Source organism: Lipomyces doorenjongii (genome assembly GCF_038497915.1).
Source record: "Lipomyces doorenjongii strain NRRL Y-27504 unplaced genomic scaffold V1508scaffold_25, whole genome shotgun sequence".
In the NCBI taxonomy this organism is placed as follows: domain Eukaryota; kingdom Fungi; phylum Ascomycota; class Lipomycetes; order Lipomycetales; family Lipomycetaceae; genus Lipomyces; species Lipomyces doorenjongii.
The window spans coordinates 40,841-68,834 of NW_027118092.1; the positions used below are offsets into that span (position 1 = coordinate 40,841).

Consider the following 27,994-nt stretch of genomic DNA (forward strand, 5'->3'; position numbering starts at 1 on the left):
TATCTACGGTATGGGGTTTGTTGATACGGATAAAGCAATCTTGATTAGTCATATCCGTGGATAATAAGACACATAAATAAAGTTATCATGCAAATTATTACCGAAGGAGGTATTGAATTTTCGGCTGTGTCGGGAAATAGATAGTCATAAAGAACAACCAGCTTTACGCAGTAGCTTGGCGAGGAACGTAGTAATAGTCGGTTCAGGCTATTGACTCTGTTAAAGAGTTCATATTTGCCGCAATAAAATCCGTCTGTATTTCCTTGTTTCCTTGTTTTAATAATGTTAATAATGGTAAGTTACTGTACTAGAATTCCTTAATATTATATTCATGCTTTAATAATTATTTATATCGGTTTTTATTTTTTAAGTATTTTTTTTATTTTTTTTCGTATTTATTTAATTGTAAATCTGATAAATAAATTTTAGGTCTTGTGATCCAGATATAGCAGACGATCAGAGCAATAATAGAATCGGACACGAAATGTGGAAACCGCAACAATATCCTGAATATCATTACGTCTATTAGACTTGATTACGTCTATTAGACTAGCTTATTTGCCGAGCAAGGCGAGCCAGGTTCATATGTATTGATCGCTGGATCGATCTTAACGATCTCTCTTATTGACTCATAAGCTCAAGAAGGCGTTAGCCCAGTTGAACGGTATATCTCGCATTAGTGATGGTTCTAATATCTTTCATTCATATTTTTGTCATTCCTACATGAAGATATGACGGATACGGATACGGATAAGCCCATTTCTTCTGAATATGGATACTGATACGGATAACTACATGTTGCCTCCATATGGATACGGATATGCATAACGAAGATTCTTATCCGTGCCGATCCCTAACGTCGACTAACGCTTAGAAATCTCTAGCCAATGGCCAGTACACCAAAGTTTCAAATATTATGGCCTACGAGTTTGCAGTACAATTATTCGCAGATGCAGTTAGCTGATGATGTGTTTATGGTCTGAGGCCCATGTGATCTGCTCCCTTTGGCCGCCTCGGAGTTTGTACAGAGTTGAACAGCCTAACGCCGATGCAAAAGTTGGCAGGCCTATCTTGTGAACACTGTTGCGCGTACGCAATCCAGTCCCGCATACGAATCTAAAATACGACTCTACTCTATTATGCCCTGTTCGGCTCCACCCTGCTCTGCCCTGCTGTGTTGCTAACAGCCGACGGTGATGGTGGGATACGCTGTCTCTCTCAGGAACTACAAGCGCCTGTTCAGTATCGTCACAGCCGTAGCGGTCATCACCATCGTCATCGTAGCTGTCTCCATCCAGGCCAGCTCTCGAGGCATTGCAAAACTCGACTTTATCAAGCCGTTAGCAAATCACATCAAGCCGCTCCTTTCCGAGGAGGTTGACTTCGCTGGCTATGCGGCCAGATTAGCAGCGCATGATCGGTCCTTGGAATTACTGCGGTACTGCAACCGACCCTCTATGAGACCGTTTGACGATGGAGCCAATTTTCTCGTGTCAATTAACGGGCCAGAAGGCACTGTCGCACGAATGAAATTCGGATGGGCAGATAATCCACGGTATAACCCGAATTTACTACCCTACCCGGTCGGTTCGAAGTGTCCATACATCGGTTTTGCACGACAGTCGCCAAAGAATGTCGCCACCCACCACGAAATAGTTTACTGCGACATGGACTGGGGTGAAACGCCAGTAATTCGTCGGCGAATTCTGCATGTGTCGAGACAGCGAGTGCACAGGGAATATTACTCCCCGAAAGGACATCGCCTGCTGGCTTGTGCAAGATACACAAGTTTCTTGAGCCGATACAAGGTCACAGTGATCCTCGTGTTTTTTTCTCGCCGTTGGGCGAGCCATTAATGGTAGTCGGCACGAACGGTCGATCTACGCACGGTGATCCCGGAATTGAGCGAAAAGATGCACTTAACGAATGTACCGGTGCGGTATTCAAATCTTACGTTACCTCGAGAAGACATACAAGAGATCGAAAAGAACTGGGTTTTGCTGTATGACGAAAATAACGAGGAATATGTCCACCACCATATTATGCCGCGGTCCGTCTCCAAGGGTGTCAACGGATCAATTATTCTACCGGCAGGGGCACAAGAACTCCCAGGATGCATGAAATACACACTCAAAGACTTCTCGAATTCGAAAGACGAGGCAAACGACTACCACCAAGCTACCAATTCTCTCCGGGTGACAATGTGTGAATTTCCATGCGTGCCTACGATTCACAACAGTGTGCTCGTGTCGCTCATTCACATAAAGTACAAAAACTTTTACGAGTTATTCTACAGACGGTATGCCATCATCATGAACGTGACTGCGCCTTTCGAGGTTATCGCACGCACGAATAACCTGATGTTTGCCGGACTGGATGAGCAGACGATGCTCTATACTGTGTCCATGGTTTGGGATAAGTCGTTTAACGCCCGGCTGGGGGGGACCAACACCGGCCATCCAGCCATCCAAGCCAACGATGCTGAATACGATTACAACTCTTCCAGCACAGAGGGCAGGTGGCAGCCGCAGAACAAACTAGCGGACTTGTACTACCACGGGTGGATAGACGACACCGTGATGATCAACATCGGCGTGAACGACTGTGACGCGCCGGTGCTGCACGTGCCGATGCGCGATGTGTTAGATTGCATTGTGTTGTGCGAATAGTATTCTTTACTTTATCTAGACTGTTTTTTAATTCTTCCTACGACAGCTGGCTGCTGCGCTGATAAGATTGCGAAGATAGGTTGTTGGCATTCTAATTCCCTGATGCGTCGCATCAATCCCAGCCTTGTACATTATGCTGGATAGTATTCTTTACTTTATCTAGACTGCTTTTGATTCTTCCTACGACAGCTGGCTGCTGCGCCGATAATGAGAATTCTAATTCCCTGAGGCTTCGCTCAATCCCAGCCTTGTACATTATGCTCCATCGCCACGGAGACACCCGAGCAAACTCATAAGCACACATTGTCGTCGGCGGATCGGTTAAATCCGAGCCAACCTGATTAGAGTCTTCGTGTGGGTAAATATGTGGATTGGGAACTTTTTCGCATGCTACAAATAATGTCTTAGACGGTCATAAGGACAAGCGGAAATTTATGACATTTGGTAACAGCCTGAGAGGAACTTTATGGTGCATATTATAAGAACATGCTAACATTTATAATAAAGAGTGCGGTTGTATTTACTTTGTAATATCAGGCTACTTGGAAATCAGTAAAGAATAACCAACGCGACATAAAATACATCAGCGATAACTCGAAGGTCAAGGCACTGACACGAAATAATATTTGTTCACACGGCGGTAAACTTGGGTACGAAATTCGTAACCTATACTTTAGTTCCAGAGGAATGGTTGCTGTAAGCCCACTACTCTAACCATGGACCAAAACCTAGGGCTGTTGACGGATGGCGGATATGGCGGATTCTGTCCGTCAAATTATCCGCCCTAAATAAATATCCACCGCATTTTAAGATTGTCTCAGAATTGTCACTTCTGCCTGTTGATGGTCATATCTTGGGCAGTATTTTGTATTTCAATTCGGGACATCTTCTGCTAAAATTACGTACCCGGGAACTTAAGAGGGAAAGGATTTGCGTACGGAGTTGATTACAAACATGCGTATTGAAATATAAATGTCCATTGGTGGCACCTTGTTATAGACAAAGCCGCATCAGCCAGCCTCTTCCACAATTTTGAGACAAGACCAGTTAACATAGTACCAGTCCGTCACTCAAAGAGGATAATGTCAGGACGAACCCCCTGACTATTACGTCATTATGGTTGTAGAGGCTCCGACAAAAAACACGCTGGAACCCGGTCGAGTCCTCATTGCTAACATTCTAAAATACACAGTTACTTGCTGTCCAGAACTACAGTTGATGAAGATAATGTGGGTCGACGTGTTGTCATTAATGTAGACATATGTTGACAGAGATATCTAGATGTAAGGAAAGTTTGTATTATGATCCTTCTGTAAAAGTAGAACCTCTAGACCTACGCTTTACTGTGAACATTGCACACTAATAGTCTGTGACGTCGCTAAACGAGTGGCATACACACATGCTTACGTTCGTGGGACCTATGAACGCGGAGCCTAGGCTCAGTGACATACGTGTATTTGAAGACCTGTATTATTTTGTACTTTGCGTTCGAACGAACACTCTGATTCCTAGCAACCCCTCGCAAGTTTATTGATTAGCTACCATCTCAGACCACTGTCTCTAAGTGTGAGACGGGTTCAGAAATCCAGTGACAACCATGATCCCGAATGTTTCCACTACATCCCTAATGTCTATCTTTCAGAAGCAGCTGATCTCTTACGCTTTTCTCATCTTTTGGAACGCGACAAGTCGCGTCAAGTATCCTCCCATCCACTTCGCGAGAGTCATCATCGAAACTAACTATCCTATAATTGTCATCTGGATTGATGGAGAATAGAAAGCTATCAAAAGGCTGATGAACAGAGGACAGCATAAGTAATCCGTTCTGACAAGAGTTGATTCCTAAGTCTGTCTCGCTGACTCTATTGGTAATCCATCGAGAAAAACCTGATTTCTTGAATGGCTGTCCATGAGAAAGACGAAAATTAAGTGTCCTCAACGGACCGTATATTTCTGTTGTGCTGGCTAGGTCGGCCACGGTAAAGGGCTCTGTGCTGTAAACCTTACCACGCAACTGACCATTGCTCACTTGAAAGTGGACAGAGCAACCATATAATTACCTTAGTGCCAATAATACAAGGTTAACGTAACTTTGTCCTGCACTTTTCAGTGCAAGGTGCGCCTGGCGTGTGCAGTGCCGATTGTTTGTGAGCCGCACGGCTATAACGCCTTTGAATTTTATGGTTTCGTTGCGTTCGCCGTGTGACGCAGTCATATGAAATTTAAACTCTGACAACCCATGGCAAATTTGGGCTTTAGAGGGGTGGTGACGCTGTGGAAATCCTTTCAGAATGTAGACGGATAGGAGAATGCAGAAACTTCGCAGGGACATTTGTTGTCACACCAAACGCACCGGTTTCAATCCCAGCAACTTCTGATCGGGATACTGGACTGGATACCACAGGATGTTGTGGACTTCGTGCAGGGGATTCGTGTGCGCAACATGAACGTGAAACTGTGAACGGGCTGTGGCCTCTTACACTTGCGCTTGTAAGAGATGATGAGTAGCGTTTAACATAATTCTCCAAAAATTCTTGCATCTCATTGGCGCCAGTGAGTTTAGTAAATCCATAATGAGAGGTGATCCCGCTCGAACACAGCTTCATAGTGACGATCCAATCCATAAACGTCAGCTACGACTCAAGGAACTGTTCACAACCTATATCGGCACACCAAATTTGAGATAGCGGACAAGGGTTGAGGCGGACCAAAACTTTAACAGTTTAGGCTGTGTTTGGATTACCGTCACTTAATTCTCACTTATTCCCTACTTATTGTACGCTGAAAACCCCCTTATTTTTCAATTATTTGTCACGTGAAATTCTCTGGGTTAGGTTCCCGCGACAAAAAAACGGCGGCGGAAGGAACAAACTCACGTGACACGTGCCACAGGTTCACACTATATTTACTTCAGCCGCTGATTGGTTTTTGAACGCGTCGACGCGTTTATACCTCTGCACCTCAATAGAAATACAAATTCTCGGCCCCTATTCTATAGTCCACATCGTCCATTTTGTCTTATATATACTTACCACACGAACCAACCCAGAGCTCGATTTATCGGCCCAATAAAAGCTATGCCAAACGAGGACAACCATAACGACATTGGTCGACTGAAGTGGACCGATGAGATGCATGAGGCACTTCTGGAAAAACTATATGAGCATTTCCGACTCGGCAAGCAAACTGATGGAGGAGGGTTCAAGGCAGACGCGTGGACTCAGGCTGTTGAAGCTGTGAGAAGAGTCTACAAGGGTGATAGTGTGGTGGAAGATTCCTCTTGCCGAAAATAATGGACGTGGTTCAAGGAAACGTGGAATAACTGGAAGATTTGGGCAGGAACATCGGGGTTTGGATGGGATGAAGAAGAAGAATTATTCAAGGCTGATAAGGGTGTGTAGCCAAGGTTGGCATCTAACGCGAATTGTAGATAGTTTACTAACAATATAGACCTAAAGAATATCAGATGGCATAAGAATAATGTTCTACACTTCCGAGACATGCTCCGAGAGATACTCCATGGTGCCCAAGCTACGGGACAAAGGGCACTATCAGTATATTCAAATAGCCCCGCCACTCCAAATACTGACCCCGCCCTGGCCGAGACGCGGGGTCATTCCTCTCAATCTCAGTCAAAGATGGTCCAGGAAACAGCAATTGATATCTTGTATAGAGACTATGAGACTAGGCTGGATGCGGATGCTTTTGTTAAAGCAATTAATGTCCTCGAGTCTGAAAGCAAAGCGCGTATATTTACGAGGCTCAAAGCAGATGAGAAGCGAGATCGCCGGCTCGAGGTAGCCATTGGTACAGAGGTATTTCCGCCGTATCAGACCGAATGTAATTAGATAGCTGGACTTTACGAACGACTTTTCTTATTATATATTACCTCCAATTCCGTGATGACTCCGTAAATACCGCTGGTAGTCATTCCACATTCTGTCTGCTAATTGATCCCTGAACTAGTCCATTGCTTTTGAAGAGCTTTCGATATTAGAAGTGGTCGGAATTACAGGCTGGATATTTTCCTTCCATCTCTCTCGCAGTCATATTCGAGCAATTCATCGGCACCCTCACCATCGTGAAGTCGAATAAAGTTGTGTAGAGCTGTGAGGACAAGAACAATTCGAACCTGTGTATCGATCGAGTATTCGGAGCCATATAACACCTTGTATTTCTTCTTCAAGGCTCTGAATATACGCTCGATAACATTTCGTAACGATGCCTCAAGTTGAACAACTCCTTTGCATTCTGTGATTTCCGCTGCGCCTTATAGTGCTCTTTGAGATGATATCTGACAGACAGATATGGCGTCAATACCGTCTCTGTGTTTAAGTATCCAGCGTCTCCAAGCCAGTACTTGCCCTTCGGTGTCTGGAAACCATGTCTGTATTGAGCATCGCGACGAACGTAGCCGTCATGGGCTGATCCTTCCCACCCTGCAAGAATATAGGTGAACTCCATATCGAAGTTACACACGGCAAGGACGTTCTGCGATAGTTCTCCTTTCCTATTCCGATACCGTATTTGATCAACGGTTGGCACAGAAACAGGAATATGGGTCCCGTCAAGTGCTCCAAGACAGTCTGCGAAATGTATTGCGTACTTTGGATCGTCTGCAATTCGAGATGCTAGGGGAGTCGATTTGTCAGGTAGCCGGACAGTCTCCCTATGCAACTGAAGGAGAGCGTCTAGTACTTCGTGAAAGCACCGACTAACAGTCTCCCCAGACTGAAAGAACTTCTCCTGCACAACTCTATTTGACGCGCCCTCGTTATGATCCAAAGGAAGATGACGAGCTTCTAGAGCTACGGAGTTGGGTATGCTCCAGGCGCCAGTCCCGCAAAGCATAGAACGTTGGTAGTGTCATACGAAGGACACGGTATATACGTCTTTTGTTCGCACAGTGAAGGAGGTTGTCGACATATTCTTGACCACCGTGCAGATTGGAGTAGGGACGAGTCGTTTTAGGGCGCGCTGTTACTGCCATAGAGCAGAGAGTACTGCTGCATCACGGATGATCTCTCTGTCGCTGTCGCTATCCATTTGAGGGCTTCGGAATTGGGTTGAAAGTAAGTTGTAAAGGTGAGGAAAATGAAGGTTGAAAGCCGGGTGGAAGTGGGTTGAAAGTAGGTTGTAGAGGTAGGGAAAATCAAGTAGAAATAAGTAGCTCAGACCTAATTATTTTTTACTTATTTTTTTTAGAAATAAGTGACGTCGCGTTTGAATTACCTCACTTATTTTCTATTTAATTTTTAAGTGGAAAATAATACGAATCCAAACATTTAGTCTCGGGAAGCGGCTTTGACTAGGCCCATGCGAGTAGCCGCATAGGTCAGTTCATACGCGCAGATTTTCGGATAGTATGACCGTGGAGAGTTGTAAGTCATTAGTAGTCGTAATAGTTCCCATGGCTGCTGCCAAATACTCAACTGGGGAACTATGTTATATCCTCTGAGTGGTTGAAGATTAGCCATTGTTTCTGTTAGGGTTTTAACGCCGTTGTTATCTGCCGGCGAATGCTCCGGATGGCGATCCGGTATTGATGTCAAATTTCTGAGTTGAGTACTATTAGGTTGTGCTGGCGCGGCCAAGATAAGAATATGATAAGAGATTTCTGTATTCAGAATGATTGCCGGGACTCTCAGACTCTGCGCCTCCGATCAGATCCCTTACTGCGTTTTCATGATCCCTGGAACTATGTTGATTCTCGTGTCAGGCCCAGTCTTTTAATGCCCACGTGCGAGCTCATATGGGGAATCTTCACTCTGTTGAGTGCGTTTGCGAAAGACCTTAATACCTTGTACGCCTACAGATTTTTAGTCGGATTCTTTGGTTCCATTTCCTACACCGGATCCATTTTTATTATTGGTTTTTGGTACAGAAAGCCAGAAATTTCCCGTCGATTAGGCTTGTATGCGGTATCTAGTCCTCTACTCGATGTTCTCTGGATATTTGCAGACTGCAGCTTACGAAGGTCTGAACGGTGTCAACGGACTTGCAGAATGGAGATGGCTCTTCATCATTTGTTCCATCATCACTTTCCCGATTGCCATATACGGATTTCTTGCTATTCCCGACACTCCTGCCACCAGCCGAAGTTTGTTACTCACTAAAGACGAAATAGAAATGAGTAGACAGCGAATTGGTGCAGGCGTCGCGCCAGTTAAGAAGATACTCTCGTTTGCCGTTGTCAAGAGGGGTTTATCCGGATGGAAATGATATCTGTTTCTCGCTTCTTGGGCATTCTTGGACCAGAGCGAGCAAAGGTTGTCCACGTCCATGTCTCTGTATCTGAAATACTATAACAAGGAATTCTCGATTGCTCAGATTACCAATTTGCCTACCGTCACTAATGCGATCAGTGTGGTCACCACACTCGTTGCGTCATGGTATACCGACAAGACTCGTAACCCTTTCGTGCCAGCGTTCTCTGCTACTGCTATGTATTGTATTAAATTCTGGCTGCTTGGAATGTCTCACTGAGTGCCAAATTCTTTGCCTGGTTTATGGGAGGTTCTATTCTAGGTAAACGGTACTTCATATGCTAATTATAAGCGCACTAAAACTAATCCATTATCTAGTTCTCCAGTCACTGTTGATGACTTGGGCTAGTATCCTCACCATCGGGGACCTAGAAGAGCGTGCTTTCCTGTATGAACTGTCTAGGCATTGCAATCAAGACCGGCACAAATATTGTCGTTTTCCCCGCCGCCCAGGCGCCGCGGTTTAAGCGAGGTTACATTTGGACAGCTGTCACAGGCAGTCTCCAGCTAATTTTCTTGGTGTGGATCAAAGCGATGACTATGTGGGACGCGAAGAAAAAGAAGGAATCAATTGAAAGCCTGCCAGTAGAAGGAATGACCATGGATAAAAAAATCCCGGTAGAGATCGGCAGTTCGTCTGACTAGAGAAAATTCTGTTGAGAATTATGTTTTGCTTTATCATTCAGTTATTCAATTCACTCCCCAGATTGAAATTAACTTCTAGCGTCATTCTCTCCTGCTTGTCCGCAAGGGTTCCCAACCAAGAACCATTGCTGGCTACCCTACCTTTGTGTGCGGCTTACTGCACCCGTTGCGAGCCGCATGCGGCGTTTTGCTTAGCGCAGATATCGAAAACTATTTTAGATATGGTGCCACTGTCTTGGCAGGACATTGTCAGTGGTTTGGTACAATTACAGGCAGAGCCAAAACCAAGAAATTTCCAGTTAATTATATTCCCACTGTGAAGAGTTGATAAATTTGTACTATATAGGGCTACACATGAATACAATTCTTTCTATTCGCATTCGCATCCGCAATTCATAAACTTTTATTCGCGGCGAATAAAACGTCGGCTGCGAATGCGAATGCGAATTATATTCGTATATTCGCAAGGGTTTCAGAGACCCCTAACCCTTAACGACCCTTACCCAGTTTCTCTTCTCAAACCTGTATTTTACTTTATCTTCGGAAAAGCTTTCAACATAAATCTCGACAGCATGGCCGATAGCGAAAGCGAAATTCTATCCGACAGCGGGGTCGACGACTTTTCTGTTGGCTCGCTCAAACGCCCTAAGCGCGCACGACCACTTGATTATCGCCTGATTAATGACGGTAGTGATGATGAAGCTGCCCCGGAAGACAGAATGGTGAAGAGTGGCCGATTCCCTTCACCACTTGATAGTAGTGAATCGATAGCACCCGATGATTCAGCAAGTCAATTGTCTCAAGATGTAGATCATGCTAAATATTGTCCTCAGAATGAGGCGGGATCTCTTGATGGACAATCGGAAATATCTTTAGACTCCATGTTCTGCCCAGCGTCAGAACACTCTGCTCTGGTCGTACTACAATGTTTCTTCCATTCCCGGAAAGTTGTGGTGCCCAATGCGTGGTAAAAAGGGACCTCTACTGGACAACGAGATTCAGTGCAGATTGTGTAGCTGGAAAGCCACGGATTCCGCTAGAGCATCGTCAACAACAAATATGAGATTGCACATTAATGAGCATCGCCTGGAACCCAGCAACGATAATAATGACCATGGAGACCACCAACACACGAGGAAGCAGCAGTCCATTGCCACAATATTCAAGAAACAATCAGAACAAAACATTGCAAAAACATTAGAACAGAATTTAGTACGTTGGACAGTGACAGACCATATGGCATTTATGTCAATCGAGTCACAAGCGTTCCAACAAATATTCAGAGACTTGCCAGGTGTCTCGCTCCCGATCACATCCCGTATAACAATGCTCGCAGATTGACCTGGAGTTTAACCTGCGTCGAGCTCAGTTGATTGACACTCTGGAACAAACTTGCGAGACAATTGCACTATCTTTGGACATTTGGACTAGCCAAAAACTCCAAGGCGATATTGGGAGTAATCGGACATTGGCTGACGCCGGAGTTTCAGTACCGCCAGCAAGTTCTGGATTTCACCGAAATATGGACCTCATACTGGGGAATATGGCGGAAGTGTTGCATAAGACTTTAACTGAGCTTCATATCGAAGCAAATGTTCTAACGTGAGGGCAGATAATGCTGCCAATAACGAATCCCTGATGTCGAAGCTATACTTGCAAAACGACTGCGAGTTCAGGGCATCGATAGCTACGTAAGATGTCTCGCCCATGTGCTCAATCTCATAACCACAGACATTCTTGCCGGTTTAAAAGCTGGCAATCGTGCCGCGGCAGAGCACGCTTGCGATCTCATGAAAAGCAGCCAAGACATTCGATCACATTCTATACTCACCTTCCCGATTAGCACAATTGGCGTCTTCCACGCCGGACCCGGTTTGTGCACGTTTGCCGTCTATTTTGTTTTTCAGATCCTCCAACCGGCGGATCTTGCCCCTAAAGACTGACTCGTAATGCAGAACACCGCGTCGATCGAGAATATGTGGCTCATAGACGGGCATTCCAGCGAGAAGAAGCGGGACAAGTTCCTGAAAGATATCCTCCTTTTTAAGTCCTACAGAGGCATCTCCATTTTGCGCGAAGAGGGCTCTGCGGAAGCGCGAAGTCTCGGATATTATCGCGAGAAACTTGCAGAGAAGCTGCGAGTTATTCTCATACCACATGACTCGGTACCCTGACCTCCCCGCGTCACCATCATCATCGCCATTTTCTTCTTCGGGTTCGTCATCGTCGTCGCCACCATGAGGAACCTGATCCATGTCGACTGTAGGCCGTTTCGAATTTTTTCTCAAAGGTCGCTTGGCACTTCTCTTCTTTGCTGAAAGTTGACGTCTTTGTAGACGGCGTAGGTGTCTGCATCACAGCAGAGACCGACATGCGAGGTTCCGAGACAACTTCACAAAAGCTTCCGGATCTGGAGGTGTAGCGCCAGTCGCTGCTCGAGTTTCCTCCGTAGTTGCATCTGAAACCGCATTATTAACGATAACTTTCAGAGGGACGGGATCGCTGTCGCTCATATCGTTCATCAAATCAGAGAAATTGTAATTGGGATTCATGATGATAGCTAGTGACGGATATATGGTTAAGAAAATAACGCGTCGGCACGCGTCGGCACGCGTCGGCAAAACGATGCAGGGTGGGTTAGGGCGAAGAAAGGGAAAAGAACACAAAAAAAAGCGAAGGGGATTGAAAAAAGGGTTTCAAAGAAAAATAGTCAATACTGAGGGGTTTGTGTAAATAGTTAGGGTAATTCTGCTAAAACTTTAAAAACGCCGATTTCGCGATTGGATGAAAGCCCCTAATAATCCTTACCTAAAATGTGCAGATGATTAACTTAAAAAAAGGGTTAGGTTAACGACCAAATCACTGATGATAATTTCATCTGAACGTTGATCAAGCTTTAAAAGCTATCAGTTTCCCAAACCCTGCGGATGAAGTTCAGGAAATAATCCTTGTCGCTCCCATATTCTCGAACGCAGAATTACTGTGTGGGTATACGGCCAACACTAACGCACCAATGTCATCGAATGGTTGGGCCCCACTAATTGAAGTATTTGCACTAGAGGATAATTGGACGGGTATATCTAGTCCTGCAGAGCGAAGAAAGCTGCAGAACCGTTTAAATCAGAGAGCTTACAGTTAGTGTTCCCGCCGCGCTGCTCATTGTGGCTGTTCTGAAAATGTAAGCTAATGTCGTGCAGGAAGACGCAAGGCAGACCGGTCGGTCGGGAATTATAACGCTGTTTGTGCGCTGGTGAATTGTTCTGCTGAGTTAGATGCATGGGGCGTTTGTAGCAATCTTCATGGCGGCCCAACCCGTTCCCACCGACTCAGATCCTCACTAGATCCAACGAACCAAACCTGTCAAATGACAGATGTGGTCTCCTCTGTCACTCCGACTATGACCCTCGGGATCCACAACCTTAGACATCTGCGTGTCGATTTTCATAGCTTGAGTTTTGCAGAAATGGAGGAATTAAAGAACTATTTTGAAGAATTGGCAAGGGCGAGCTATTTTCCCAGCTCTCCAACCGCAGATCATCTGCTTACGCTTGTCCACTTCAACGTTTTTCGAGCCATGATGAGCAATATCATCACTCTTGGTGTGCCAACGGAATTAATGAAAGACGACGAAGCTCAGTCTCCGTTCAGTACGATGAATCCAGGACGTAAGGGGTGCAGTGACATTTCTCTTCCATTGAGCCTTCGCCCAACTGTGCTTCAAAGAACGATTTCCCATCATCCTTGGCTAGATTTCTTCCCCATACCCAAGATGCGGGATAATCTTCTGAGCGCAGGCGACTCGTTCGACGACGAGGAACTCTGCCTTGATATCCTGCAAGTCCCCGAGGCGTCGGCTGGTATGGCTGGCATGGCGGGCCTTATCGTCTGGGGCGAGCCATGGGATCCCTATGGCTGGGAAGTGACAGAAGCTTTTGTGAAAAAGTGGGGCTGGATCGTTAGGGATTGCCAGGAGATAGTGGTATCGACGAACTACTGGCGGGATCAGCGCGGGGAAGAGCCACTACTCTTTGAGTCCGTGTAGTTATTTTATTGCGGTTGATAATAAAATCTTCGTCTTTGCCATATTTCCTATGTGATCCACCTCGACGCCAGCTACTCGTTAGTAAACCGGATACTGGGAGCTGATCGTATGTTGCACCCGTGTGGGCCCTTTTTAATGGACATTACCATATGTCCTCTGATAATGTTTTGCCGATGGCAGCAATTAGCCAGATGTCTGTCATGTGGGAAATATTCTGGCCCTTTTGTCTTTGGTGTTTCTTCTTGCAATATGTTCTTTAAATGACGATTAGGTTATACAAGGGAAAAATATAATTCCGTACGTCATTTCCAAGGGCCTAGATGACCGTCACGGGCGTACTCCTGAAACATGGCGCATTCATCACACCCAATCTGGTCACGAGTATATAACAGAGAGTTTGTCTCCATTGTCAGCTCAAAAGAAATTCTACCATTTAAGTATAAGACCATACTATTGTTTCTTGTCGATAGCGTAGTTACCCAGTGAGTGTCCACTATTCAAAGCCTTGCCTTGTGGCAGCAATTACCTTTTTTGGAATAAGATGACCCTTGAAATATAGCTACTGAACCAATAAGAATTTAGTATCATTTTTATTACAAATTGCGAGAAGCACTAAACACTTTCAAATCGCACCTTCTTCATCTTCATTTCACAGGTTCTTTGCTAATGTATGGTTCTTCCATATACTTAATGTCCTCCTCAGTTAGTTCCAAATTCATGGCAACAATAGCATCATCTACTCTTTCTGGTCTACTAAAACCAACGATTGGATAACAACCCTTAGACAATACCCAAGCGGTGGCAACAGAAGCCATACAAACACCTTTATCCTTTGCTATTTTCTCAACACGCTTGTTAATTTCCTTATCTCCTTCAGTCAAAGTATCCAAAACGACTCTTTGAAAAGTACCATCAGTGGCCTGTCTTGTACTATCTGTCGATTTGACATCCAGAGGTCTTGTCAGAAAACCTCTGGCATTAGGGCTCCAGGGGATCAAACCAACACCAGTTTCCTTGCAGTAAGCTATCATCTCTCGTTCCTCTTCACGATTGATCAAATTGTAGTAATTCTGCATGGAGATGAACTTGGTCCATCCGTTTCTGTTGGCAACTTCCTGCATCATGACGAATTGATAAGCTTTCATAGTCGAAGCGCCAATATATCTAGTATAACCTAACTTCACAGTATCGTGCAAGGCCTCCATTGTCTCTTCAATTGGAGTAGATTTGTCGAATCTGTGGATTTGAAAGACATCCATGTATGTGCCCAATCGCTCAACTGAGGCCTTAGCTGAATCCAAGATGTGCTTTCTTGATAAACCCTTGGTGTTAATGTAGTCACCTTCAGGGTAGTTACCGTGCGTCATGACATTGAAATTGGGGATGTCTTCATCGATGGGGAAGAACACTTTGGACATAATGACGACTCTATCTCTCTTGATATCGTACTTCTTAAGGAATTTTCCTAAAAGAATCTCGGATCTACCATTGGAATAAGCATTTGCTGTGTCAAAGGTACGAATACCAGAGTCGTAACATTTCTTCAATACAGCAAATACTTTTTCTTCGTCTTCAATAACCCAGTCGAACCATCTTTTGTCGCCGAAGGACATACAGCCAACGATGACTTTGGAAATCTTTAAGCCTGATTTACCCAAGTTTGCATATTGGGAGGAAACTGACATTGCGAAAATATTAATTGATGATCTATTAATTGTTAGGGCGCTATGGGATTGGACAAGTGGCCAAAACAAATAAAAGCAGGATAAATGAGACAGACGGCGGTCCAACTACCTACCTATATAAATCTCATCAGCCACACAGGAAAGGCAGAGGAAACACGGACTAGCCCAATGAAAAAGACTAGTTCACTACTACTTAGTCAATTTGATTTTAATTAGGAAGAATTAAAGCCGATGGTCGTTTATTGCTCTTTAGATAAGCGTAGGTTTTGTTTTCTATGCGTAGAATTAGTCGCCGCGAACAACTTCGTACCTGCACAGCCACACAAGTTGTGGCCGCATCCTAAATTGATCTGTACATTGTGATTACCTCCTTTGCTCCATGGCATCCCTCGTCGATTACGTTTAAGCCATAAAAGGATTCGTACGAGGACTGGCTAGCTTGTAGCCCACAACTTTTTATCAGTGAAACGTTTGTCACAATTAGCAAAAGTTAGGGCATTTCTCGAGAGCCAACTGCAATCTGTTGTTGTATATCTTGTCTGGTAATGTCCTAGAATTAACATATCGCTCACGATCATACTAGCGAGCGGCATAACAGGATAACTAAGCTTGCATTGGTCTCAAAGTGTTTGTGATTCACCATAAAAATACCTAGGCCGTCATTTAGAGTTTTCAGGACGAAAAGGTGTGGCTCGATAATATGTAAGGCTTTGCCCTCGCCTTAAATGCGTACCGCAAAATGCAGGGGGCTGACCTACGCATATATTAGTCGGAAAGGTGTGCGCCACCAAAGTTTAAGGCTATAATGTCGCCTACCAAACCCACTAGAATATGAAGATAACATGGACTTACTCCGAACACCGAGCAAGTCTCTCCGCACACTAAACACCCTTTCCACCTATCTTGATGAGTACGCCAGCAATACAAAACCAGTTTGTAGGGCTAGACACAATATCACCAGGAAACTTTCTGGCAGATATTATCGCCCAAGTCATGTGACTCTATCACGTGACTGCGGCGACATCGCATTATTTTGGTACAATCGGTAAGGAGTTTTACAAAATAATCCAGTATCAAATTTGTGCACCTGTCACGTGATGCATACAAATGAATACTACGCAATTATGCCATAGTGCACGCGAAGTTTAAGTTAGTTTGGAGCTATCGTCGAAGGCAGCAATTGTGATTAAATTGTTATTCACAGAGCGCCATTTACAGTCTTCTCTCAGCGACAGTTGCAATGCCAGCAAAATCGAAGAGGCAAATCGCCGGGGCGAATATCTTTGCGATGCGATATCAGAAAGCAGCGGATGATGATGATATCTTCACCGACGATTTCAATTGCGTCAGTTTCGACGACGCAGTTACTGCCCCGTAGCACAATTCATTTAAGTAATGCATTATCCTCGCTGAAGTATTTTGAAAAGGAGCAGGAGCTCATTTGTCACGCATATATGGCGGAGATTCCAAGCGTGCGCAGAAACGCAAATATAGGCAGCGTGGTCAAAACTTATGATGGAGTGGCGCTCGAAAATGTGCCAATATGATCAGGACGGGAAAGAGCATCTGCCGACTCTTGCCGATGGGGAGAAGGAAATCGACCTCGTGACTCGCGATGAGTGCTGGTTTAATTCGAACGACGACGCGAATTATCAGTGGATTGAGGATAGTGAGACAGTTCTCAAGAAGAAGGGTCAAGGTCAAGGTCTAATGGTCTCTGACTTTGTCTGTGCTTGTCATGGTCCGATCCGGTTTGGAGACGATGAGGCTCACAAGATCATGCTTCATGAAAGAATCGCGAGCGCTAGTGGAAGTCTGAGAACATGGTTTGTCAGCTACAGAAAACTATCCCATTGTTTGAAGAGCAACGTCCCAACTGTATCGGTCTCTTCCTATTTGACCAATTGTCGAATCATCAAGTCATGCCCGCAGATGGGCTGCTGGCACACAGACTTAACGGCGGCGACATGAAACCGGAATCCACACGAGATAGCTGGTTTGTGGACCCCGGTGGTGATGTCGTCGTTCAATCGATGGTCTATGGCGAGAACCACATCGATGAAACGAAGAGAGCACGAAAAAGGGCATTTTGCTGAAGAGGGACCTGTGGGAGGAGGGGCTGCGCAAGTCTTGCGGGAATGAATCAAATACGGAGAACATGTGCTGTGCTGTTCGTGTCCTTGCGAATTAGCCAGACTTCCGAGCCCAGAATCTAGCCGTGAAGAAGTCGTAGTGGGATCTGGGCAACTGCTCTCGTTATATCCGAAGTTTCAGTGCGAGAGCAATTTTATAGAGCGAGTCTGGGTTGAGCCAAAAGAGCCGCCAGGGCTGAATGCGACTATTCTTTCCGTTCGCTGCAGCAACGGATTCCGACCGAAAACATTAAGCAGTATTCGGGTTCAGAATGTTCGTGGTTATGTGCGGAAGGCATGCGGTACATAGAGTGCTACTCTCGTGGCTCTGAGGGTCAATCTGCGGCTTTCATACCTGCCCTTATTCCACCGATATTGGCCACAATCACTATAGTGCCAATACGACGCTAGGGGGCCAAGTCGCAAGCCTCCTCCTGCTCGATGTGTCGGGGGCTTTCGATCATGTCTCCCACCCTAGGTTACTCCATAGCCTCCGGAGGCTCTAATGAAATCGTTGTCCATAACTAGGAAAGGCATTCGCAACCAAATTCAGATCCTGCTTGACGTGTCCCAAAAGCGCTTCCTGCCCCAACTTGTGTTCCTTCGCAGCCATTGGAATCGCAGGACTTGATTGTACCACCAAATCTGGGAGCAGAAGCATTTGATTCAAAGGCGCACTCTGCTTAACTTCCTCCTTCACAAATACCCACGTAGCTGCTCGAGTAAACCACTTTTCCATCACAGTCAGCAAACTGACATGGTACAAGATTGGCCGAGCGTATTTGCTCAGACAATACACGCGCACCTAGCGAATCCGCCCTAGCAAGTCGGTACTCCACAGCTGATGGCCACTTCGCATCCCCCAGCCTCACATGACTGTGGAGTGTCGCATGTATCAACTGTAGGACTACATTGACATCCGGGACATGACCGTTTGCAGGTGTTAACCCTCGAGTAGCTCAAAAGCAGTCTATCGATACAGCTTTGATGATAATTCCAAGCTTGTGAGCTACCCTCGGTGAGACATCAAAGAGATGGTCCATTTTGGGGCGTGAGGAATGAGAAATCATTCATCATCGTGTCCCACACGAAGTCGTCAAATCCAGGTTCGGCCAAATCAGATTGCGAGTCCAGTTGTCCAGGTTCGGCCAAATCAAATTGCAAGTCCAGTTGACTTGTAGAAGAACTGTGCAGGTCACCTATTTCTAGCTCCACATGATTTGTGCTGACTGCTGGCGGCATCGATCCTTGTATGTCCGTACTTCTGACTTCCGGATGCGACAGCTGTGAAAGGGATGGTTGCTTTTGCTGCGTTTCAAATTGCCCCGGCGCGGGTCTATTCTCAGCCCCAATTCGGCTTTCATACCCAGATTGTATGCTTTTGAGCAAAACCCCATAATTATATACCATGTCCCTGTTGCCGTCATCATCAACAAGCTGCGTGGTCACTGTGGCCAATTTCCCCATATACACATCCAGCATATGAGGTATCATGACTTCCTTTTCAGCAGCTCTTCTGAAGTCAGCTTCTAGCGATTCTGCTTGGTCATGTTCCCGTAGATTTAACTGTTCTTTTCCTGTGATACCAGCCCCACAGTCGAGGAAAACAGTCCTGACTTGAACGATAAGGACGTAAGAATGTTCTACCCACCAAGAGAATGGAAAATGAAGTAGCTCGGCATTGTCAACTGACAGACACCAATCATGAAATGAGACAGTTGCTGCGACGAGCTGCCACAGCATATTAGTCCGCTGCATTGAGAACTGAATTGAGTTGTCAGTCTCTGGTTGAGTGAGTCGGGCAGGCACGAAAGTGCTTTGCCAAAGCTCGTTATAGAGCGCAACTTCACGAATCCAGACTTCCAGGAAGTGAAGTTGTTGGACCAGAATAGCATTTCTGTTTGTTGAGCCAATGCCCTTCTTAAGTCCATCAATTTCACGAGAGAAAGAATCAACGGTGATGTGGAGTGCGCGCTCCCCTCTTATGTCGCAGGTAGATATATCGTGGTGGCAGAAAGCGTCACTAATCTTCCGCTGAAGGACCTGGATTTCCACAAATGGCGCGATCAATTGATCGCTGGGAACATCCCTCCGTTGTGAGAGATATGTGCAGCAATCCTCCATATACGATGTGTAGTGCATAATCGTCCGTTTTCTCAACACCATTGATAACCTTATTAGAGTTGACAGTCAGCTCGACGTCCAGAAAAATTGCCACTGTGCAGGTAGAGCTTACATAGATGATAAACAATATGTTCCAAGAAGAGCTCTCATCTCTGCCGGATTTCGCACTTTACCCTGAGTTTGAGCCTCCTCTAGACCTCTCTTTCCCTTCTCATTCAAGTCTAGTCTCAACTCATGGCACATGTTAACACAAAGCTGTAACATGAGGAAGTATTGATGCTTCCCAGGCAGACAGAAGTATTGATACCAAGCCACGAATACCAAAAGACCTTGTAAAAGATCCATACTAACTTCATGACCCATCACTAAGCGATCACAAATTTGCTTCTTGATCTCTTGTCCTAGTCTGCGCTGTAGTATGGGATCCTCAAAAGAAGTGACGGCCATAATACACAAGAAAAGGAATGGACTGTCGTATCGAAGAGCTTCCACGCTGACTGTGGGAGGCACAACCACAAATGGGAAGTAGTTGATGAAACCTCGTCGGAAAGTCTCCAGTCGACGATCCGCAGCTGCCAGCCCCCCTAGGTCGTGTAGAACAACGTTGGTCAAGCCATCATTATGAACGTCTCTGGACCTGGGCAGGGATCCGGAACACGCAAAGTGACTTCCACTTATTCGGTCGTGTGAGGATGAAATGCTGGAATAAAGACTCTCAGTGGTAGGGCGATTACTTCGGGGTCCTTGAAATGAGGTTGAATGGATATGTTGTGTTAAAGTAGCCACTTGCGTGGACAACAGCTCCACCTTCTCCTCGAGTCTCTTGGCAGATCTGAGGACGAATTAGCTTGTTCTATGCCGATGAAATACCTAGTGTATATGGAACGGTGTTCTCAATCACCGAGTCCAGTCTACTTCAATAAGTGACTTCACTTCGGTCATTAGGTCGAGGTCAGTGATTGAATTGAGGCATGTCATCACGCACTCAAGTAGCTTCTTATGTGCACGCTATTCCAAAGCGCTCTCATAGACCTCTAATCCTACAAGACCATGCAGACAGCAGATGGGATTGTGACACTCACGAGGCTTCTCTCCGATTTGTTCTTGCCCCAGAAGAAGGCTCTGCATAGATGCATTCTTTGCCCAATCTTTCACATCTTCTGCATGATTCTGCGCCCAACGAAGCAGAAGTGCACTTGACCTTGGCGCTGGTACAGCTGAGGCACGCTCGCCTCCTTACCCGCAGATTTATCATTGATGATAGTTCCGGTACGTCCATCGTGGTGACCTGGGATTTCGTACAAACATATGGACCAGCTGATGTTTGATGTCAGTCGGAAGATACGGGACGGCAGCGGCCATTCCGACCCGAAATGATCAGCCCGCTTACGTCACCGGAATTCAAGGGCTTAAACTATTTTAAGCCTAGTGCTAAGACATCGGGCATGTCGGGTTTTCCGTGCCTCGCGATACTCTCCTTTAGCAGCACGATATAGCAAGACGCTCTCTTAACAGAATCCTCGGAGAATCACTATTAAGTATCCGCTGCCGACCGATCCCCCTATGGCTATATATATAGGCTTCGATCGCTGCCATGGAGCAGCCAATCACAAAATCCATCAACCTTGAACAGAGACTTCCATCATAATCATCATATCATACTCTTTCCTTTATCGGACTCCTTAAAAAAGATCTATTCCACGGTTCTTCCAGAATGCCCGGTCCCGTATTTATTCTCAGGGGCAAGTTTTTCCCGCCCAAGCAAATCACGACGACTTTCGAAGGCAAGACCATCATCGTGACAGGGTCAAATACCGGCGTGGGTTATGCAACCGCCCTCAAATATGTCCAACTCGCCGCGTCAACCGTCATTCTGGGTGTCAGGAGTCTGCAGAAGGGCGAAATAGCAAAAGCGCAAATTGAAAAGGCGACAGGGCGGGCAGGCGTTGTCCAAGTATGGCAATTGGATATGGCCAGCTTCGAAGGCATCGATGCATTCGCCAAGCGAGTTGAGAGCTTGAAAAAGGTCGATGTCGCTGTTCTTAACGCAGGTATCATTAGTCGCACTTTCAAGCTGTCTGAGAAGGGATGGGAGAACAATCTTCAAGTCAATACTCTCGGGACTGCGCTCTTAGCGATCCTCCTCACCCCAAAGCTGCAAGCGTCCCGAAGTGCAGATTCACCGGCACATCTAGTTGTGGTCACATCGACAGGGCACATCGACGCGCAGCTGAAACCTCAAGACAAAGATCAGCTTCTCCACAAATACAACAGTGACCTTGGCGTGGGACCGTATCAGCAGCATGTGGCCTCCAAGTTGTTCATGATGTGGATTACAAGAGAGCTAGCATATCGCTGTCTCGATGCCAATGGCGAGCCAACGGTGATTGTTAATGATGCGTGTCCTGGTGCATGCCGGAGTGACGTTGCAAGAGAGTTCGACACCGCTCTATGGGCTATTGCTAAGGGCATCGGATCTTTTCTGCTCATGAGACCTGCGGAAAATGGTGCTCGCGTGCTTGTTGGCGCATCTACTTTAGGGGAGGATTCACACGGACGGTGGTGGTCTGCAGATGGAAATTATAGGCGGTGAGTTAACCTCCAAGAAGAGAGAATGGAGTTACGCTGACAAATACAATAGACCTGGCGAGTATATTACGAGTGATGAAGGCAAGATCTTGCAAAAGGCAATGTGGACTGAGGCTGTCGATGTTCTTGAAGAGAAGATTCCTCGAGTCAAGGATGTGATTGCGAGTCTGTCTGAGCGGAGGGCTTTGTGATAGAAAGTGTGTTTTGTGATGTGTATTTTTTTTTTTTTTAGGCATAAAGTCTCAACTCGGATTCATAAGAATTGTGGCCTCTGCACTGAATGTGATAATGGTGGTCCCCGGCTCTGGTACAGTCATTCTCGAAATCGCCTTGACCAGTACACTCTGAGAAACTCTTTACTGGCCCCATTGCCAAAGCCTTACTGTAGATTATTCATTGAGGAAGTCACACGTGCACGTCCCCACCGCGTGTTGTCGAACGCGTTAACTCTGCCTTGGGGCCGTTATATCATGGCAACCATAGCAGATATCGAACCGGTAATTGCTGCGTTACGCGCCCAGCTAAGCCAATCACATATTATCACTACCATGAAAAGACGGGATCAAGCATTTCTTTACCAAAGCAGTTTTTGTTAAGACGCTTATTTACAAACAATAAATCCAAACTTAATAAAAACTATCTTCCTTCCACAACTACAAAAGTACAGAATGGGTTATTCTTTTGGCCGTTATTAGAGAAGCCAGCCCTCCGTTTAGACCTCTAGCTACATGTTTTCGCTAGTGCGTTCGTGCCTAATGGTCTATTTGATTGGGAATGTCTGGACGACAGACGTGTTTTCCATTCACGATTAGATATGGACACTTCCAACAGAAAAAACTCGAATAATGAGTAGGTCTGTCCCAATACATGATAAGTGCATGGCTAGAAATGATGGTTCTCCAGCTCCTTTCATATTGGATTGGAGCTGTATTTACTCCCATAGCCACTTTTTGGTTTGAATTCGCCACCTATAAAAGTATGCATTACATTTGTGCGTTCGGATTCGGAATTATTTTCGTGTGTTCCTGCATTTCACGTACCTTGCTGAGGCGAATTATATACAGCATAGAATCTGCTCAAGAATCTATCGGTGGTTAGGGCCATTTCTGCAAACAAAACTCAAAATCAAAATCTGTTTTCTATGGATATGCAAAAATTGGATTTTCGCTGTGCTAGACACCCGAATTTTGTCGGCCGTTTAAGATGTCCCTTCACGTGGGACCAGGGGCGGATCAGGGGTGATTAGAGTTCAGGGTTCGTATCGTCCAGAAGTTCCAAACGCGGCTGTGGCGCCGGACATGCAGCAACCTTAAACGCAAAAACGCCACCTTGAGGTTGTCCTTCAGTCATGGAAACTTCGACAACGTTCGGCTTCTTGGCCCACACGTTCTCGGAAGGTGACTCATGTCCTGAGAGTGGTCCTTCACGCGAAGAATCATCTTTTATTTGCGTCCCGAATAATTTGCACATAAACTGCGGCTTGGATGCGGAGTAGGTGTAAGCGCCTAATCGCTCATCATCAACCCGTAAAGACAACTCTGTCAGATAATGTCAGATAATAGATCTTGATCATCGCCCGAGGCCGTTGCCCTAGGACGAAGTTGCGTTTAAGATGTCCCTAAGTCGTATACAACTGACCCTACTAATGATAGTTATTGTGCCTCTGACACTTGTCTATCATTAACACGCACGTACCCTGCTAGGTGACGGCCCGTTGGCCTGCCGTAGCAAGTGGCAAATTATCTGGAATAGATTGTCTAACCTTAACATGCATGCACACCTACTATTTGCATTGGGCGTATGCAGTTGTCACTGCAACAACAAGGTACCAGGAACGTGACCAATGAGATTAATATTTGCCTGGCGGTCGGCTTCGTCTTCTTTCCCGTGGCGTATCGGGTACCTTTGCCGGCCAACAGGATGGAAAATTATTCAGTTGACGGGGTGGAAAAAAATGGACAAGTGAAAAAAGAGGGGGCCCACGAAAGTATATAAAGGATGGTTTTCATCCTTCTTGCTTGTCTCTTTTCTTTGATTCAACCATCAGTCACTCTTTTGAAAAGTCTTGTTTTGTTTACAGTCGTTCTTTCCGTCGTTCTTTAAAGACATCCATCACTCTCTTTGAAACAGAGACTTCTGCATTTGATCTAAGACAATACCACATTCATTTGAAATAGCAAAAATGATGTTCAAGGCTTTCGGTCTTCTCGGCTTAGTCAGCACCATGGCTGCTGCCCTTCCAACCCCGCTTGAGCGCCGCGACACCGACTCTACCGGCGGAGGTGTTGAAATCATCAACAACATGGGCAAGGACATTTATCTCTGGTCGGTCGGCGACTCTGCCGACGCCACCATGGTGACACTCAGTTCAGGTGGGAATAAATACAGTGAATCATGGAAGACGAATCCGAATTCCGGCGGTATTTCAATCAAGATGTCTACTACTCCTGATCAGTCCGATGTGTTGCAGTATGAATACACTCTCGTGTCCCCAAAAATCTACTGGGATCTCTCCTGCATCAACATGGGCAGTGGATCGGAATTCACCGCCGCCGGCTTTGCTGTCACTTCAAATGATAACGGCAACTGCCCTTCCGCAATATGCAAGCCTGGCGATACTGCCTGTGCTGATGCTTATTTGTTCCCGACCGATGATCACGCCACCCACGGATGCCCGGAAAGCGTCCAGATGACTCTGAACTTGGGTCCCTCATCTGCCGAGTAGTCGCTCATTACATTCACATTCAGACGTGACTCTTGATTTTGAAAACATGTCATTCTTTTGATGAATTATGATACATCCTACCTCAATCAATCGCCGTATACCACTGGAAATCGAAAACCAGACCTGATGTCTGGACTGAACGTATGAAATTTAATGATCAATGATAACCGGGACCTGGCGGTGGGTTTTGTATGGAGGGTGTTTGGGGAACTTCTTGAAATGTTAAATAGGTCTTGAAACAAATTCTCTAGAAAATACACTAAATCAACAGGACTCTTGCACCTTCGAACCTGCAGAAATCTTTCATAAACTCGTTTCGTCATCTTTAAAAAAGGACTATTATGTCTTCGTTTAACTATCCCCTCCCATTTGGGAAGCGTGCGAGGGAGCCTGTCAGTAAATTCGATAATAAATTTAGGGCAAATGTCTAAAATGCCATTGAAACTTTTTGAAATTGCCAACGGACTCGCCCCAAGTTTGTACGCCAAGTAATCCTCGGGCAAATTTACCCTCCTAAACTCTAAAATTAAATTATGGGCAAGTTCGAACGTGTCAGAACTCTACTGTCGGACTTGAGTTAATTTCCTCTATCTTGTCTATGTGGGTCTCCGGTATAAATTTACATCAGGACCCTCATTAAACTCTAATCTGCACCAGGATTTAACTCTAATCTGCACTCTCATTTAACTTAATCTGCACCCTCATTTAACTCTAATCTGCACCCTCTTTTTTAGCCTAATCTTGTCTATCCTTATCCTAACCTTTAACATATCCGTTTGTTCTCGACGCGTCTTAACACTTTCAAACACTATTTGCAGTACAGCATCCGTTCATTTTGTTCAAAACGCTTCCCAACATCTTTGCACTAACACCTTTGCAGAACAGCATCAACTATGCCTCCCCAAATTGGAGAAACGTTCCCTGACAAAAGGAATTTATGTTTGCTATGAAGGATATCGGTGCACACAACAAATATTTCGAGCAGCTTCGAGATCTGGTGCTCGTCATTCCCGTACTTCTCGGCCGTCTCCCTGTCGTTGAGGACAGCAAAATTTGTCCCTCAGGCAGGGAATATCGTTTGTCCACACTAAGACGGCGTTAAGCATGTCACTCTCGGGTTCCGGGTCTACTATTGTAATAATTCTGCCTGGAACATAGGTCGAATGCAGTACAGACCACACGCCGCATCCATGGTTGGGCTCCCAAACTATCTATGACGGTGGTGCATGGAACGTGTTAGACAGTGTGCATAGGCATTGCTGACAGGAGCTCAGGGGCTGTTGCGGATACCGATATCAGCCAAATTTTTTGGAGTGACATGTATCCGCATCCGCTTTTCGAGAGTATTTCGTATAGTCAAGCGCCAGAGGGCACACAGATATCCTATTCGCCCTTCTGCATCAGCTTACAACCCTGCAGCAGCTTCTTAGTTTTGTCATACTGTGTCATACACAAGATTGTGTGTCTTTATCCATTCTGCACCAATTCTTGGTTTATTTGTTGTAATTTTGGTTTTGCAGCGCGATAAAGACCTCACAGGCTGTATTGCCCATCGTGATGTCTTGGTAGTTTATTTCGGTCCCTAATGTCCAAAGGTCACTGACAGCGTGTGCTCATAAAGGTACGCCGAGTGCGGCGACAGATGTTGGTTACGTTAAAAAGCCGCAATGATTCCACCCGCCTCACTTACAGCAGATTGATTTGTCATTCCAGCTATGCACTATTCTCTCTCACAAATTCCCGCCCCAGCTAATTCCGCCCGCCAGGTGCTGATGCGGCTTATTATGCGGGCAATGCCCGCGTATTCGTCGTACCGTTTCCGCGGTTGCGGATCACGTGATAAATGCTCCAAGCAGAAAGTTTCTACAAGCTGTTGAAGGCTACCGACAGATACATCGCGATAGCAGATACGAAGTATACATTAGTACACAATAGAGTCGTTGTTGTTTCATTCAGCCGTCCGCAATCAGGTTTTACTGAACCCGATTATATGCCTATAAATTCCTGGTCATCCTATTCTAACGTAACGACCGTGTACCAGCTTAACTACCTTTTTCAGTATAAAGGCCTCTGTATCATCGCGTCCATCGATAGCTAACCCATCGAGCACAGGCAAAGCTCACAACTCTCTCTGAAGATATGAGGTACTCACTCGATTCCAATAATCGCCTTCCATCTTTAAGCTCATCTTCATCCGCAAGAGCTTTAGCAATATTTTCCGCTGCCTCACTCGCCCATAGAACACGGGCAATAGCATGGTGGAGATTTCAAAGCAGAGGTAAAGGACGTGCAACCGATCGAGATGCCTGGCCAAAAATCATCTCTTCATTTTCGTGATGGCGAAGAACTTCTGTAGGCACTTTACGATCTGGTGCAAACCTTTTGAAGAAATACCGGTCATCTTGGCATTCCAGACTAAATTTAAATAAGCCAAAAGCGGTATGACTCAATGCATCTAATAACAGTGCATTCGACGGATCATTGATGTTTTCGCCAGTTAATAAGCCCTCCATATCTTGGCCAACAAACCTAGAAAGCATTGTTCGTAAGACTGAATGTCCGTTAGAACTAAAGGGACAACATGTGCGGCTTGATCGTTACACCTCCATAACCAGGGCCAAGTGGCGAAACTTCAGGCGGAGCTCCCTCGTCCATCATCTTTCCCACAAGCGAAATCCAGCCATCGCGCTGTATTAACTAATTAAACATTAGCCGGTTGTACGCCGTCAACAGAGGAGTCATTACCAACCAATTTCTTCAAGCTCATTGGCTTCCTCCTAGCAGTCGCGCCTCCTTCAAATGGTGTGGGAGTTCAACCCTTTGCCATCATAGGAACCAGCATATCGTAGAAAATTGGACGAGCGTAGAAAATTGGCCTCGTCCAATTTTCCAACACCTTCATCAGAAGTTTCGATTCTCGAAATCGTCCAGCAACGCCTTCCCAATTTCGAGGTGCTTTCGGTGTGAGCCCCTCACAACGACAACCCTGCGAAAGGGTGCACCTACCGACAAAAACTCCGAGAGCCGCCGCTATTTTCTCGGTTGGTGTGTACCAGCGCGCGGGGGACCGGGGTTCAATTCCCCGTTGCCGAGTTTATTTTTTCTGATAGTTTTGTC

General features: G+C 45.7%; 12 protein-coding genes across 12 annotated transcripts; 7 read left to right on the forward strand and 5 right to left on the reverse strand.

Annotated features, from left to right (window-relative positions):
• Positions 1-1,196: 1,196 nt before the first annotated feature.
• V1508DRAFT_404362 (uncharacterized protein) lies at positions 1,197-2,669 on the forward strand (the record flags this gene model as incomplete). Its single annotated transcript, XM_066938621.1, has 3 exons — positions 1,197-1,712; positions 1,736-1,858; positions 1,914-2,669. The coding sequence occupies 3 exons, from the start codon at positions 1,197-1,199 to the stop codon at positions 2,667-2,669; spliced, it is 1,395 nt and encodes a 464-aa protein (XP_066795732.1).
• A 1,657-nt stretch (positions 2,670-4,326) lies between these two features.
• On the reverse strand, positions 4,327-4,593 carry V1508DRAFT_329965 (uncharacterized protein; the record flags this gene model as incomplete). The annotated part of the gene is made up of 1 exon (XM_066936636.1): positions 4,327-4,593. A coding segment is annotated over one exon (267 nt), but the record flags the coding sequence as incomplete, so codon positions are not given.
• An 899-nt stretch (positions 4,594-5,492) lies between these two features.
• Positions 5,493-6,552, forward strand: V1508DRAFT_439484 (uncharacterized protein). Its single transcript, XM_066942220.1, has 3 exons — positions 5,493-5,905; positions 5,978-6,062; positions 6,120-6,552. Exons 1-3 carry the CDS (start codon positions 5,747-5,749, stop codon positions 6,515-6,517), a joined length of 642 nt encoding a protein of 213 aa, XP_066795734.1. The 5' UTR covers positions 5,493-5,746; the 3' UTR covers positions 6,518-6,552.
• A 1,263-nt stretch (positions 6,553-7,815) lies between these two features.
• On the forward strand, positions 7,816-9,648 carry V1508DRAFT_417563 (major facilitator superfamily domain-containing protein). The gene is given in 7 exon segments (XM_066940362.1): positions 7,816-8,381; positions 8,417-8,611; positions 8,631-8,861; positions 8,928-9,115; positions 9,157-9,197; positions 9,254-9,313; positions 9,339-9,648. 7 exon segments carry the CDS (start codon positions 8,298-8,300, stop codon positions 9,578-9,580), a joined length of 1,041 nt encoding a protein of 346 aa, XP_066795735.1. The 5' UTR covers positions 7,816-8,297; the 3' UTR covers positions 9,581-9,648.
• Positions 9,649-10,014: 366 nt separating this feature from the next.
• V1508DRAFT_447524 (uncharacterized protein) lies at positions 10,015-11,093 on the forward strand (the record flags this gene model as incomplete). Its single annotated transcript, XM_066942449.1, has 4 exons — positions 10,015-10,049; positions 10,088-10,104; positions 10,130-10,386; positions 10,457-11,093. The coding sequence occupies 4 exons, from the start codon at positions 10,015-10,017 to the stop codon at positions 10,919-10,921; spliced, it is 774 nt and encodes a 257-aa protein (XP_066795736.1). The 3' UTR covers positions 10,922-11,093.
• A 301-nt stretch (positions 11,094-11,394) lies between these two features.
• On the reverse strand, positions 11,395-12,132 carry V1508DRAFT_397531 (uncharacterized protein; the record flags this gene model as incomplete). Its single annotated transcript, XM_066938155.1, has 2 exons — positions 11,395-11,894; positions 11,952-12,132. 2 exons carry the CDS (start codon positions 12,130-12,132, stop codon positions 11,395-11,397), a joined length of 681 nt encoding a protein of 226 aa, XP_066795737.1.
• Positions 12,133-12,487: 355 nt separating this feature from the next.
• V1508DRAFT_417571 (uncharacterized protein) lies at positions 12,488-14,088 on the forward strand. The gene is made up of 2 exons (XM_066940363.1): positions 12,488-12,714; positions 12,778-14,088. Exons 1-2 carry the CDS (start codon positions 12,594-12,596, stop codon positions 13,620-13,622), a joined length of 966 nt encoding a protein of 321 aa, XP_066795738.1. The 5' UTR covers positions 12,488-12,593; the 3' UTR covers positions 13,623-14,088.
• A 91-nt stretch (positions 14,089-14,179) lies between these two features.
• V1508DRAFT_370738 (uncharacterized protein) lies at positions 14,180-15,579 on the reverse strand. The gene is made up of 2 exons (XM_066937471.1): positions 15,421-15,579; positions 14,180-15,329 (listed from the first exon to the last, which is right to left on the reverse strand). The coding sequence occupies exon 2, from the start codon at positions 15,305-15,307 to the stop codon at positions 14,267-14,269; it is 1,041 nt and encodes a 346-aa protein (XP_066795739.1). The 5' UTR covers positions 15,308-15,329; positions 15,421-15,579; the 3' UTR covers positions 14,180-14,266.
• A 2,886-nt stretch (positions 15,580-18,465) lies between these two features.
• V1508DRAFT_397535 (uncharacterized protein) lies at positions 18,466-20,505 on the reverse strand (the record flags this gene model as incomplete). Its single annotated transcript, XM_066938156.1, has 3 exons — positions 18,466-19,612; positions 19,676-20,395; positions 20,465-20,505. 3 exons carry the CDS (start codon positions 20,503-20,505, stop codon positions 18,466-18,468), a joined length of 1,908 nt encoding a protein of 635 aa, XP_066795740.1.
• A 380-nt stretch (positions 20,506-20,885) lies between these two features.
• On the forward strand, positions 20,886-22,711 carry V1508DRAFT_370744 (putative short-chain dehydrogenases/reductase). Its single transcript, XM_066937472.1, has 2 exons — positions 20,886-22,152; positions 22,205-22,711. The coding sequence occupies exons 1-2, from the start codon at positions 21,278-21,280 to the stop codon at positions 22,341-22,343; spliced, it is 1,014 nt and encodes a 337-aa protein (XP_066795741.1). The 5' UTR covers positions 20,886-21,277; the 3' UTR covers positions 22,344-22,711.
• Positions 22,712-24,241: 1,530 nt separating this feature from the next.
• Positions 24,242-24,920, forward strand: V1508DRAFT_129116 (uncharacterized protein). Its single transcript, XM_066935952.1, has one exon. The coding sequence runs from the start codon at positions 24,335-24,337 to the stop codon at positions 24,875-24,877; it is 543 nt and encodes a 180-aa protein (XP_066795742.1). The 5' UTR covers positions 24,242-24,334; the 3' UTR covers positions 24,878-24,920.
• Positions 24,921-27,144: 2,224 nt separating this feature from the next.
• On the reverse strand, positions 27,145-27,644 carry V1508DRAFT_397538 (uncharacterized protein; the record flags this gene model as incomplete). Its single annotated transcript, XM_066938157.1, has 3 exons — positions 27,145-27,428; positions 27,481-27,574; positions 27,627-27,644. 3 exons carry the CDS (start codon positions 27,642-27,644, stop codon positions 27,145-27,147), a joined length of 396 nt encoding a protein of 131 aa, XP_066795743.1.
• Between the last annotated feature and the right edge of the window lie 350 nt (positions 27,645-27,994).

What these genes read in the sequence shown, in the direction of transcription:
- V1508DRAFT_439484 (XM_066942220.1), top strand. Translation starts at nt 5,747, where the DNA reads ATGCCAAACGAGGACAACCATAACGACATTGGTCGACTGAAGTGGACC. An exon ending in GGACTCAGGCTGTTGAAGCT is followed by an intron (nt 5,906 to 5,977) that starts GTGAGAAGAGTC and finishes ACGTGGTTCAAG; the next exon opens with GAAACGTGGAATAACTGGAA. An exon ending in ATTATTCAAGGCTGATAAGG is followed by an intron (nt 6,063 to 6,119) that starts GTGTGTAGCCAA and finishes CTAACAATATAG; the next exon opens with ACCTAAAGAATATCAGATGG.
- V1508DRAFT_417563 (XM_066940362.1), top strand. Translation starts at nt 8,298, where the DNA reads ATGATTGCCGGGACTCTCAGACTCTGCGCCTCCGATCAGATCCCTTAC. An exon ending in AGATACTCTCGTTTGCCGTT is followed by an intron (nt 8,862 to 8,927) that starts GTCAAGAGGGGT and finishes TTCTTGGACCAG; the next exon opens with AGCGAGCAAAGGTTGTCCAC. An exon ending in GCGTTCTCTGCTACTGCTAT is followed by an intron (nt 9,116 to 9,156) that starts GTATTGTATTAA and finishes TGTCTCACTGAG; the next exon opens with TGCCAAATTCTTTGCCTGGT.
- V1508DRAFT_417571 (XM_066940363.1), top strand. Translation starts at nt 12,594, where the DNA reads ATGTCATCGAATGGTTGGGCCCCACTAATTGAAGTATTTGCACTAGAG. An exon ending in TTTAAATCAGAGAGCTTACA is followed by an intron (nt 12,715 to 12,777) that starts GTTAGTGTTCCC and finishes AATGTCGTGCAG; the next exon opens with GAAGACGCAAGGCAGACCGG.
- V1508DRAFT_370738 (XM_066937471.1), bottom strand. Translation starts at nt 15,307, where the DNA reads ATGTCAGTTTCCTCCCAATATGCAAACTTGGGTAAATCAGGCTTAAAG.
- V1508DRAFT_370744 (XM_066937472.1), top strand. Translation starts at nt 21,278, where the DNA reads ATGCCCGGTCCCGTATTTATTCTCAGGGGCAAGTTTTTCCCGCCCAAG. An exon ending in GCAGATGGAAATTATAGGCG is followed by an intron (nt 22,153 to 22,204) that starts GTGAGTTAACCT and finishes CAAATACAATAG; the next exon opens with ACCTGGCGAGTATATTACGA.
- V1508DRAFT_129116 (XM_066935952.1), top strand. Translation starts at nt 24,335, where the DNA reads ATGATGTTCAAGGCTTTCGGTCTTCTCGGCTTAGTCAGCACCATGGCT.